The sequence below is a fragment of the Octodon degus genome, unplaced genomic scaffold (assembly GCF_000260255.1).
Source record: "Octodon degus isolate 3935 unplaced genomic scaffold, OctDeg1.0 scaffold00039, whole genome shotgun sequence".
Lineage (NCBI taxonomy): Eukaryota > Metazoa > Chordata > Mammalia > Rodentia > Octodontidae > Octodon > Octodon degus.
Window position 1 is genome coordinate 15,276,572 of NW_004524615.1, and position 11,823 is coordinate 15,288,394.

The following is an 11,823-nucleotide window of genomic DNA, read 5'->3' on the forward strand; positions in this document are numbered from 1 at the left end:
AGATTTTTGCACTTCCTAATCCCAATACTATGTGGAGTAACATGAACTAGGAGGAAAGCCTATGAAATCAAAAGGTAGGAACTCTCAGCAACTTTCTTGCTCATGGACTAGAATCTTTGGGAAATCTCTAACATCTCTGAAGTTCCATTGCACACTAGCAAGTGGGATAATGAATAGAGTTCTCTTTCAACACGCATGAATAAAATAAGACCAGATGAAATGCTAGATGTAAAAATGTTTTGAAAAGCATTATATGCTACACAAAGTGATGAATACTGATCACTTCCTTTGTAAAACATGATGAAATAAATGACATTGAATAGCAGTTGATATATTTTCCACTTCCCTTCTGCATCAGATACTAAGTTTTCATCAGTATTAATTTCCACATTTCAAAATAATAGAACCCACATACTTTTCAAGGCTCCTGGAAAACAGCAAGAAAGACATTTTCTAGTCTTCTCTGCACATAGATGTGTCTAATGTCCAGGTTCCATGGCCTGCGGTATGACCGAAGAAGTATGCACAACTTTCCCCCGCTTCTCCTCTGCTCTCTTAAAAGCCAGTGGCAGGACTTGCGGTAGCCATCTTGCCTTGAGATGGAAACTGTGCATTAGAGTACAAGGAAAATAAGAGTGCATCCGGGCTTCTGTTAACTTCACACGCCAGGTCTATCAGACCAGTTTGTTGACATGAGAGAGAAGAACTTCCCACCCTTTTGAGCATCTGTGTTAAGATGGCCAGCTAGAAATCCCAGCCAATGCACTTAGTATTTATTTTTAAGGATCTGTTCTCACCTTCTTGTAGGCCTATCTGAAAGACTTTCTTCCCAATATTAGTGTTATAGCCACTCAGATTTTTGAAAATGTTACTTTAGAGGTTTAGTAAAATGAGTTTTTATATTTCTAAGCTTTGATCAAGCTATTCATGACACAATTACTGCCTTTGAGGAGAAAAAACACATCTGCACACATTTTTTAATCAATGTACATTATTTCCTTAACTTTTGTCTAACATTGATTGTTAAGATTATCAACTGCTTTCTCCAATTACCATCAGTAAGCTGCCAAAAACTAGCAGGAGGCATAGTACATATCTTAGTTCTTAATAAAATTGAAACATAAAGGCATGTGCACACATGCATGTACACACACACACACACACACACACACACACACACACAGATTCCACTTTGGTTCTTGGTGCTTGCATTGGCATATGCACCTGGGCACAGTCAAAAGTAGACAGAATGTGGAGCTACTTGGGGACTGATGAATGGATGGAGTTTTCTCTCTTCTTTGGCTTTGAGTTATAACATATTCGGAGCTGGCTTAGTCTGGTAACTTGGGGCTGCAGTCTTTAGGCCTAGGTGCCTTCCACTGGCATCCTTCACCTGAGTGTCCCTCTGCATGCAGGTATATAGTGGACTTTTGGAGGCTACACTGTGTCCCTGCTCCACCACGTCTATGAACAGAGGACCCCAGTGATGTGACTAGAGTGCTACTGTAGAATAGAATGACGTGAGGGAAAAGCCCATGTTGGTTCTTTAATTTGCTCAGCACAGGCCTCTTGCCAGCCCAAGGAGGGGTGTCTCCTCTGCACACCCTGCTATCCTGCTATCTGCTCTCAAGTGGAGCATCATACATCAAGCCTGCTGCTGCAAGAAGGCCTTTTGATATAAATCCCAAAGTGTCTGAGAAACAGGGGGAGTTAGTAGGGGCTGCCTCCAAGTCTCAGCTATGCATGATTTCCCTGCCAAAGAGTAAAAGTGAAATGAGAACAAATAATCTGAGTGCTTTCTAGCTTGTTTTGATTTTTCACATGACAAAACACTGAGTTGTTATTCTGTGTGTGTGTGTGTGTGTGTGTGTGTGTGTGTGCATGTGTGCAACACAGTGACAGGCAGAAGGATAATTCTCAGGCTTTCTGTCCTAGCCAGAGCATTAGATCACAAGAAGGGAATGAGAAGATGGAGAGAGCTGCTCATTAATCCCTGCTGCTGTGTTCCTGCCTTCCTGCCGGGGAGGTCGACTCAGACATCTCCTGAGCCCTCATCTCTACCAATTAATGAGTGATGTGTTGCTGGCCCTTTAAATGTACTCACTCTTGTGTACAGGTACAAAAGCACAGCTGCCTGAAAAGGTATCGAATACAGCTCAACAATGTGGAGGGGACTTCCCCAAGGACAGCACAGTTGGTTCACTTCCAGTTTGGTGCTCTCTTGCTGCTAGTTTGCACCACCTACGTAGGCCAGAGACAACTACTCTGCGGCAATAACAGCTGATGCCTTGCATGATTGGCAAGGACCCTGATGCAGCAGGAGCCCGTGTCCCACACAGATCACATAGTAGGGGCGAAGCAGGCCTGGCTGACAGCAAGCCTTCCTTACAATCCAGGAGGAAATGACTCACTGTCTGTGGGCTGCACTATTGTTGTATGAAATGAGACTAACAAAAGCTGCTGGGGGTTGCAGGTATGAGAAAGGCCTCCTTCAGTTTGTGACAGAAGGGAGCCCCCAAGCATGTCTTCCCTTTTGCCACAGGAATAGCCAAGGGCAGTGAGAGAGGTTCCAAGGTGCATCTCCAGATCTGTATTTGATGGGCAAGCTGGGCTCCCCTCTCGCAGGTAGAGCTCCTCAAATGCTTGTGGGTTGATTAACTCTCAACCCCAGAGAGAGTATTCTGGAGGCTGAGAAGTGGCTTATGTAAAGCTGGCTTAAACATCAAACATGTCGGACATCAATGGAATAGGATTTTCAATCTGATTTAGGGTTTTCACTCATTTTGCCTTCAGCTCCTTGAAGGAATTGATCATATCAATTTGTTGTGAAATTTTCTACCCGCTCTGATCATTCTTCTTGATGTGAGCTAAAAGCTTTCAGCTCCTTCCTCCGTGCTTCACCCCCTATTATTCATGAACTTTTCATTATTTTAGTTGTGACTGGGGGAAGGCAGAAATTGGGGCACTTGGCAACATACTACATTTTGGGGGTCCAGTTTAATGTACTGTACCTGATTCACTGTCTGCAGCCACAGTGTAAGATCAGGTAAAGATCACGTGGGAGAAAAGAAGCTACCAGACTGCAGACACTGACAGTGCTGGAATGTTGCTCTGTCTGATGCCATGGGACAACTGTCCCATGAATGGGTCCATGTGGTTTGGCCACAAAGCGAGTTATTATCCATTTAGTACCCTTAACTATGTCTGGTGTACATTCTAGTTATGCTCCTGTTTTTTAGGTCAAGTTCCTTTTAAACAGCATTTGCTTTGTGATGGTGGAATTCCAGGCCTGGCAGTGCCACATAAGAGAAATGACTGCCCTACACAAGGTACTGTGAAATAGTATTTTACAGAGGAAAGTCCTATAGTTGTCCTGGAGGCCTTAGACACATGGTATTTCTCCTGATTATTTCTGCTTTTAATTGTTCATTCTTTTCTCACACTGACAATGAAAGTGGTTAGATGTGATCTGCTCACATGTGTGTAAATAAGCTCTCCTAAATGCCCCATAATGAGTATTTCTCAGGGACCACAACCCCTGCTCTACCACGTCATCTCCTATGTTCTGACCAAGAAGAAGGAGCAAGGCAAACAGTTCTGCTGCCATGGATTTTAGGATGTGGATCTCTAGAGATGATCAGTAGTACAGTGGTTGTGTTTAAAATCAACTGCAGCAACAAAACCCGTTACTTATGATATAAACCATATTCAAACAAAGTTCAAAGTTCAAAGATGAGGACTGGCAGCCCTGGAAGGGTTGGTGTCCAACCTCATCTAAGGGCACAAGGGTCTTTCTTTCTCTCTCTTTGAATGGACCGGTATTTCCATGCCAGTACAAAACAGTTGCAGCACAGCATCCAAGGCAGTCATTTGGCTTTTCCCTTGTGGCACCCCCGGGCTTGGCACCCACACACTCATCAGAAGTGAGACTGCGTTTACTGCTGTTGTCCTTGACTTTCTAAAGCGGTCTACACCAGATGCATTCCTACGCTACTTAAATGTCAAGGAAATAAAAGACCAAGATGGAGAATCTCCAACAGGGTAAAAATAAAGACAGAGAGGAAGTCCATGTCCGCATCAAGCTACAGCCAGCCAGAGGTCCTCAGAATGACCCCGCTGCTCCATGGTTACACAACTAGATCAGCGCACATCTTGCTCATCTCCGCCTCCAGAGAGAGGAGTGGGTGGGGGTCACCATCTCACCACCTGGCTGTTGTAGTCCTCGGTGACAGCTCCCTCTGAGGCTCCACCTTCTTTGGGCCACCGGTGGGCCCTGTGTTCCCGCTGCAGCCTCCGCTCCTCCCTTCGCTTTTGGCGGTCCCTCTGGTGCCCCAGCCTCTTGGTGTGGTGGTAGCGTTGCTGGAAGAGATCTTTTGCGTACTCATAGAGCTGCACATCCAGGAAATTCAGCTCCTCGATGCGCTGGCGGGCGCCCTCATTGATCTCCACGTTTGAAGCCCGCGTGATATTGAATTGAGTGAAGGGGGAGATGAACTTGAGGTTGAATGTCCTTTCAAAGAGAAACTGTGTCTTCCTCTGGAATTCGGTGAGCCCGAAGAAGGCCATGTTCTTTAGGTTGTTCTTTGCACTCTGCAACAGGATGGTGTTTCTCTCACTCTCGTTCATGAAAGTCAAGTTGTAGCAGCCCACCAGGCTGAGGTCAGCCAGCATGCGCACCTGGCGGTTGTTGGCCAGGTTGTAGCTGCAGTCCATAAATTCCCGCAGGCTGACCCCAGACCAGTCATCCCCAGGGTAGCAGGTGGGCAGCTCATCAGGGGTGGGGCTTCTTCCATCACACATGTGGAGAGAGGTTTTCCACGTGGCCCCTCGCTGGACATGTTTCCACTCGCTCAGGTACCTTGACACTGGATCCCGCAACATTGTGATGTAATAGAAATTCCTGGAAGAAACAGAGGAAGAGTAGTTGATAACTCAAACAGCAAGATATACTGAAACTTGGTGATTTCTACATCAAAGTTGAGTCAATGGTTCTTCTGCCAGATGCTCAATGGAGGTCATTTGCCTGGATTTGTATCTATCAAGTGCATGTGCACATATTTCCATGAAGACAGTGAAGCCAGTCTTCAATTATAAGTTTGCCGGCCTTTTTCTCCTCATTCAAGTGTGAAGAGGAATGGCACGGAAGGATTGGATCATTTATTCATTTAGCAATTGTTCATTGACAAATTACTAATGCCAATGTCTGACATTTAGAGACAACATCATGATTTTTAAGATTTATTGCCTGTTTGCTACTTTAGTTGATCCTTATAACAGGTTTTGCAGCAGGTCGGTTCTATGAAGAAGGAAAAACTCAAGGAAGTAAAGTGATTTACTCAAGGTTAAGGAACTAAAAATGGCAAGGCTGAAAGCCAGTTGTCCCTTGCCTCTCTTTACTCTGTTATTTTGATTATGAGGTAGGTGGGGCAAGGGAAGTGTCAGCCATGCACCCGGCCTTGTCACCAGAAGTGGCAGGGCAAAGCTTGAAAGTCCACTTGTCACAAAAGCCATAGAAAGGACCTCAAGAGTAGCACTCTGGACTCAGACCTCCGAGCTGTTGTTTTGCTCTAGCATCCCACTTTGGCTTCTGCCCTTCCACAAACCAGTCTGATCACAATTACCCTCCATCCCCATCTAGGTCTAGTCCCTTGGCCACTGAGGTGCACCTGCTCCAGAAATACAGGATCACTCATACTAACTCGGAGATATCCTGGGGAGACAAAAGTGTTCTACAATGCTTTGAAAAGACTGGTAGGTCTTCCTTTATGCCTCCACATGTGACTCCATGCTTTAGAGTCCTGGAATGTTGGCTGGTGCTATGTTTGCCTGACCACTGTAAAATGGTCCCAGTGTGATCTGCAATGGCCTTCATGGCATACAGGATTGACCAGGAAAAACCAGACCGACACTGCTTGGCCAGTACAAAGCCAGGCCATTTTTGCTTATTAGCTGCTCTTTGAAGAAACTTGGCAATACTATAAATATACAGACAAAATGACAGCTAGGTAGAGAGTCTGCTGGGGAATGACTTTTGGTTATGCTTACATCATGTTTCTATCTGTCAAATATTTTTGTTATCAGGCAGTTGTAGGTATTACTAGGTGGGATCATCCCTGTGTTGTCAAGCATATATATTTCATTTGGAGATAAGTGGTGGTATATCTGATTGTATAATTAAATCAAATGGTGTCTGAAGCCTTGAAAAACTAAAAGAAACAAGATCAGAGGGGTTGGGAAGTCGCTCTTTCTGCTTCAGCCTCACTGCTCCCCCCAACTTTGTGCTGCAGATGGAGGCCATGGCATCAGGGCAGATTCTAAGCTGAAGAGAGCTTCTGCATCTCCCACTTCCCAAGTAACCTTGGGCAAGACAATGTAATCATTGCTTTAAAAGGAATGATGGAAAGAGAAGAGGTAATAGAAAACTATAAACCATTTTGGTGCGTGTGTGTGATAACACAGTATGCATGGAAACAACAGAAAGCTCAATGGAAAAACTAAATGAATGGAAATGAACCCATCCTAATTCCCAAGGAAGGGCATCTAGGAGGGGTTAGGAAGTATATGAGGAAAGGATAAATGGTTGCAAGCTTATATTCTAGTTAAAGGAGACACTTTATTCAAGTTTGCTAACTAGTCACTCCTATACCACTCATAAGGAATACTTCTTGAGATTTGGAGGTAAAATTATTCTAATTTTGTTTTAAGTTGCACTAATACCAGTTCTATTTAGATAAAGATGCAACACTTTAATGCCAATTGCTTTCCCCGCAGGTCGTCACCAAAAACCTATGATGTTCCAAACTTGGTACATGTCAGGCATTGTGCTAAGGACATGGTCCATTTCAACAGCCCTGGGAGGTAAGTGCACACTGTTCTGTTTTTAACTTAGTATTGAATGCACTAAGAATTTGAGGAGACAAAATAACCTATCCAGGGTTGCCTTGGTAATAAATTTCAGAACTTGAATTCTCTCTCCCTCCTTCCCTCCCTCCCTCTCTCCCCCCTCTCTCTCTCTCTCTACCTCTCCTTTTCCCCTCCCACTCCCTCCCTCTTTTCCCTCCTTCTAGCCATTAAAGGAAAGTATCTCATTTCATAGGAAATACCCTAATACTTGTTCTATCTAGTTGGCCAAGCTAAACTGGACAGAAAAAAAGGCATGCCCTGTAAATGCAATGGAAATAAAAGAAATGTAAAGGCAAAATGTTTATGTTTAAGTCTTTTAAGAGGAATTGATGAACTGCACTATTTAAAACTTTCTCCTCTTCCATATTCAGTTCATTTGACTATATCACCTCACCAGTAGAGAATTCAATGTTAAAATGAGCTAAAGAAACTTTAATGTCTTAAATAATATTCACTTCCCTTTCAATTGTAGAAAAGAATTTGTTGAAACTGCTAAGGATATACCAACCTCAGCCCTAGCTTTTGCCAATTACTTCCTTACATTACTCAGATGTTTTTTCAAGAGAAGAAATAACTTCTATCAGTGGAAGAAAAATGTCCTAAAATGTCAGTAGGGGAAGCAAGAAAAGGCTGACTTAGCTTTGGGCTCCACAAGGAAATGCTGGCGATAAAGTTTTGCTCACAGTGGCTATTACTGTTGTTGAGCATTCGATGACATGCCAGCATTAATCCTACTCTAGCCTTATGTCTGGACGTGTTCACATTTCAATTACAGCAGCAGAGACAGATTTTTATTTCACAAAACAAAGGGTCAATAAATATGTAAATCAAGTAATGATGATAGTGACATAAACCATTGGATTAAGGATGTCAAATACCTCAAGACAGAAGAATTGAAATCAGAAAGATCATTGAATTGAGTCAAGTTAGACCACAAATAGAAAATTTCTAGCTTTCCTTTAAGGAGGCAAAATAGAAATCCTACAAAAAGATTTACACAATAACAGAAAGCCATCCCATCAATTTATAAGGTGCAATCTCATTTATTACTCTCAAGTTTTATATGGTCAAGAGTTAAGAAATAACCATAAGAGTTGCAAGCTCTTTGAGTTGTGAATTACAAAGAGTGGAAACATAAACATTTAACTGAAGAAGTCAATGAATTTAATGAATATGAAGGTTTTGTGTCCCTTGGGAAAATTGGCCATTGACATTTGGATAATTTTGTTCCTCTGGGGCTCTGCATTGCCTTCAAGCTAAATGGTGCAAGAGTAGGCTTAAAATGATCTTGGATTTAAATTTGTTTAGCTTAATACTTCACTTTACAATGTGCAGCAAAGTCTCCAGGAAGATATTCACTAAATTAGGGACTTCTGAATGAATAGAAATATATATCCATTCTGAGATTCGCCTCACAGAGTTCTTGGCTTGGTACAATTGGAAGATGGTGAAACTTTGAAGAAGTGTTGCCTAGTGCAAAAAAGGTAGGTCACTGGGGACATACCTGTGAAGGAGATAAGGGCTCCAGGCCACTTCCTGTCTCATTCTGTTTTACTTCCTGGCCACTGTGAGGTGAATCATGCACTATCTGAATATGAATTCAAAATAAACAGTGCCAAGTGGTCTCAGACCAGAACTCCGGAAGCTATGGACCAATAGAAGCATTTCCTTCTTAGGAAATGGTTGCTGTTTCAGGTGTTTTCTCATAGTGACAGAAAGCCATCTACTTACTTCCCCATTCATAAACAATGGAAATTCACTTTTTTTCTATTTTAATAACTCTCAATTCAATTTTTCATGATGACATTGAAAGGCTTCAGTACTACAGAAATTTATGCCTTTATTTTTTAGGCCTAACTTTCTCAATAGCACAATGGAATAAGAAAGTTATTTTTCAAATGGTAACATAAAGTAGAGGAGAAGGACAATGAACTCAAATACTGTGGTGGCCATAATACAAAACACATTCATTGACATCTGTTTTTTCTAACTTAATTTCTTAAGACAAATTATCATTTATATATTAATCTTTAATAGGTGATCTAAACTCTTTCCAGATTTTGGAAAGATAAATAAATAAATTAGTGTTCCTCATTTCATGAATTCATTCATCCATTCATCCATCCATTAATTCATTCATTCACAACACTCTACGTGTTAATTGATCCACCTCTGCTTACCAAGTACTGAGATTAGTCATAGAGGACACAGAAATTAGTAAGACATTGTCCTCAAAACACCTTGGGTACCTAATGATTTTGATAAAGTAAAAGAAGTGCTAACCGCTAAGTTTAGGGACAGCTTTGCCAATGTCCCTGGACCAGAACTATCCTTAAGACAGATAACTTTGGTAGTCTTGGTGACAGCGCACCGTGCACAGATTTTTCATTTGCCACTTACTTCATCAAAATCTTGGGTGAATTCATTTAAGAAAGTCTAACTCTAAAGTAATTTAAGCTCTTTGGAATTCTCTTTTGTGTGGTCCCAGGGTGAGAATGGCAACTACTTGGGTAGTCAGAACGGTCAGGGAGTGGGTGTTTTGTTAGTCCAGTAATTACTTTAACAGATCATTGTCATATGGACCACCATAGCTTAATGAAGTTGAGATATGCAGAACATTCATGTTTCATGGCTGGTTTAAATTCACTTTTAGTTTTTTTGTTTTGCTTTAATGTAATCACATGAAATAATTCAAAACAAATTTGGTCTTGCTGCCTTCCCTCACTAGGGACGTCTCTGGCTTTCCCTTTCCTCACTTGTTCCTGGCTCAGCTTTTCTGACCCAGCTCAGAGCTTGCATCCACCCACCCAGACTTTTTAGTCTGTAGCATTTCCCCCATCATGCATTGTAGTTTTAACTTTTATGTAAAAGTTGGGCACATCGAATATGCCAAGTTCCTTTGTATACAAATGAATGACCATTTTGTATCTGTGTATTCAAAATAGTTAGGATAGATGTACAGCTGCATTCTCTTAATTCAATGAATAGAGAGATTTGTTCTAATAGTGTTTGTAAACAGGATATCAGGTCTGCATATTGTACAATGAATAATCACTAAGACAACTACATGCAATGTATTAATTATTGAAACTGCCCTAGTAATCGGTTTTGAAACTGTCTCATTGTTATTTGTTTCTCAATAAAATTATGTTTTTAAAAAGTTCCTTGGTGATAAGCATACCTTAGACCTTTTGTCTTATGGCCCTAACACTAAGTCTCGCTTACAGCAGATCTTCAAAGAAGGTCAATAAAAGAAAATGGTTTCATAAAATAAAGACATTTTAATAACTAAGGTGAATTGCTTTGATAGATATACATTTCTTTAGGATAGTAAAAATATTTTGAGGTTACTTTTAATGCTTAATGTGTTTGCAAGAGTAAAAATGATAGAAAATCTCCCAAGGTTAGCTATCATTTGCTTATAATGGTGGCTGACATGTAGAGAGAGATGTATTCAATGCAAACTTAGGTAAAAAGTCAAATATTTCTCATCTACATGATAATTAGCAACAATTTATTTTATTTCTTATTTTTCTGCTTGTTTTTGTAGTACTTGGGATGGAACCCAGGGCCTTCACACTGAGAAACACACCCAGCCATCTTTATTTTTTATTCTGAGACAGGACCTCATAGTTACTGTTCATGTCTAGATGCCCCTCCAAAGTCTCATGCAGTTTTAGGCTTTCTTAGAGGTTGTAAATCTAGAGTTTGTGATTGATTCAAGGTCCAATGCTGGGATTGGGCCCTTTAGTGGCCCTAGGACAGGTAGTCTGCATACACCATGAGGACAAACAGACTGACCTCTCACCTTCCCTTGATTGCTTTTACTGTCTTCTGCTGCCACGAATCATTGTTCCTCTCCCATGTGCCACCCTGCCTTGGAGCCAGCTGATTATGGATTGAAATTTTTATAAACTTCTAGCTAAATAAACTTTTCCTCTCTCTGACTTTGTGTGTCAGACATTTGGCTTTAGCAATGAGAAAATTAAGAGGGGCTGGGGAGATGGTTCAGTAGAATAAGTGCTTGCCTGGCAAATGCAAGGGTTTAGTTCAATCCCCAGTTCTGGAAAAAAAAAAAAAAAGAATAAAAAGAAAAGTAACTAAGACACTCAGTTGATAAATTGTCCAGGCTGGGATTGAACTTGTAATGTTCCTGCTTCAGCCTTTCAAAGTGCTAAGGTTAAAACTGGGCTACCACACCCAGTTTATTTATTTTTTTAATATTAAATTTACTAGTATTCTTCCTGACTACTCTAAGAGCCTATGTTTCACTTACCTGGTTATAGTATAATTAACCCTTCTTTAATTATCTAGTAATTTAATTAAAACATACTTAGTGAGTGTTTGCTGGTATAAAAAATGTGGAAAATATAAAAAAAGAATAAAATACCCTCAAGTATTGTTGGCACAAGAGTGCTAGGTAGAAAAAGGCTAATTCGGAGGACACAGATAATATTTACGAGAATTCTCTGTACATTGAAAAATCAGCCATATAGTCAGACTTGGATAGAAAGTTCAGACTATGTATTTCACTGCATGAATTTTCCAGACACGAATGCTGGGTGGAGGGAGTGTCGTAGTGCAGGATGTTGAGACCAAATTGTTCTGATCAGAAAGGCAGCTGTGAATTGCTAAAACAGGAAAATAATTGATTTATGAAGACTCACTTAGCACTACTATTAAAGATAGACTATAGCAGACAAATAGATATTCTGCGGCCATGGCGAGAGACCAGCAGGGAAAAACCAAGAGCCGTGACAGATCAGGAACAGATTCAAGAAATCTCTTACAAACTGGCTCTCTACATGCCAAAAACTCAAACTTGACCCAGGTCTATCACCACGCACTAAACTAAAGTCAAAATGGATTAAAGATCTAAACATTAAAGCAGAGACACTAAATCTCCTGGAAGAGAAAGTA

General features: G+C 41.0%; 1 protein-coding gene across 1 annotated transcript in view; it reads right to left on the bottom strand.

Moving 5' to 3' along the window:
* Nucleotides 1–1,858: 1,858 nt before the first annotated feature.
* Hs6st3 (heparan sulfate 6-O-sulfotransferase 3) overlaps nucleotides 1,859–11,823 on the bottom strand; it is a 798,794-nt gene continuing 788,829 nt past the window's right edge. Inside the window, exon 2 of the mRNA XM_004631204.2 lies at nucleotides 1,859–4,900. Within this exon, the coding sequence (XP_004631261.1) occupies nucleotides 4,192–4,900 (709 nt within the window). The 3' untranslated portion in view covers nucleotides 1,859–4,191. The remainder of the gene's footprint in view (nucleotides 4,901–11,823) is intronic.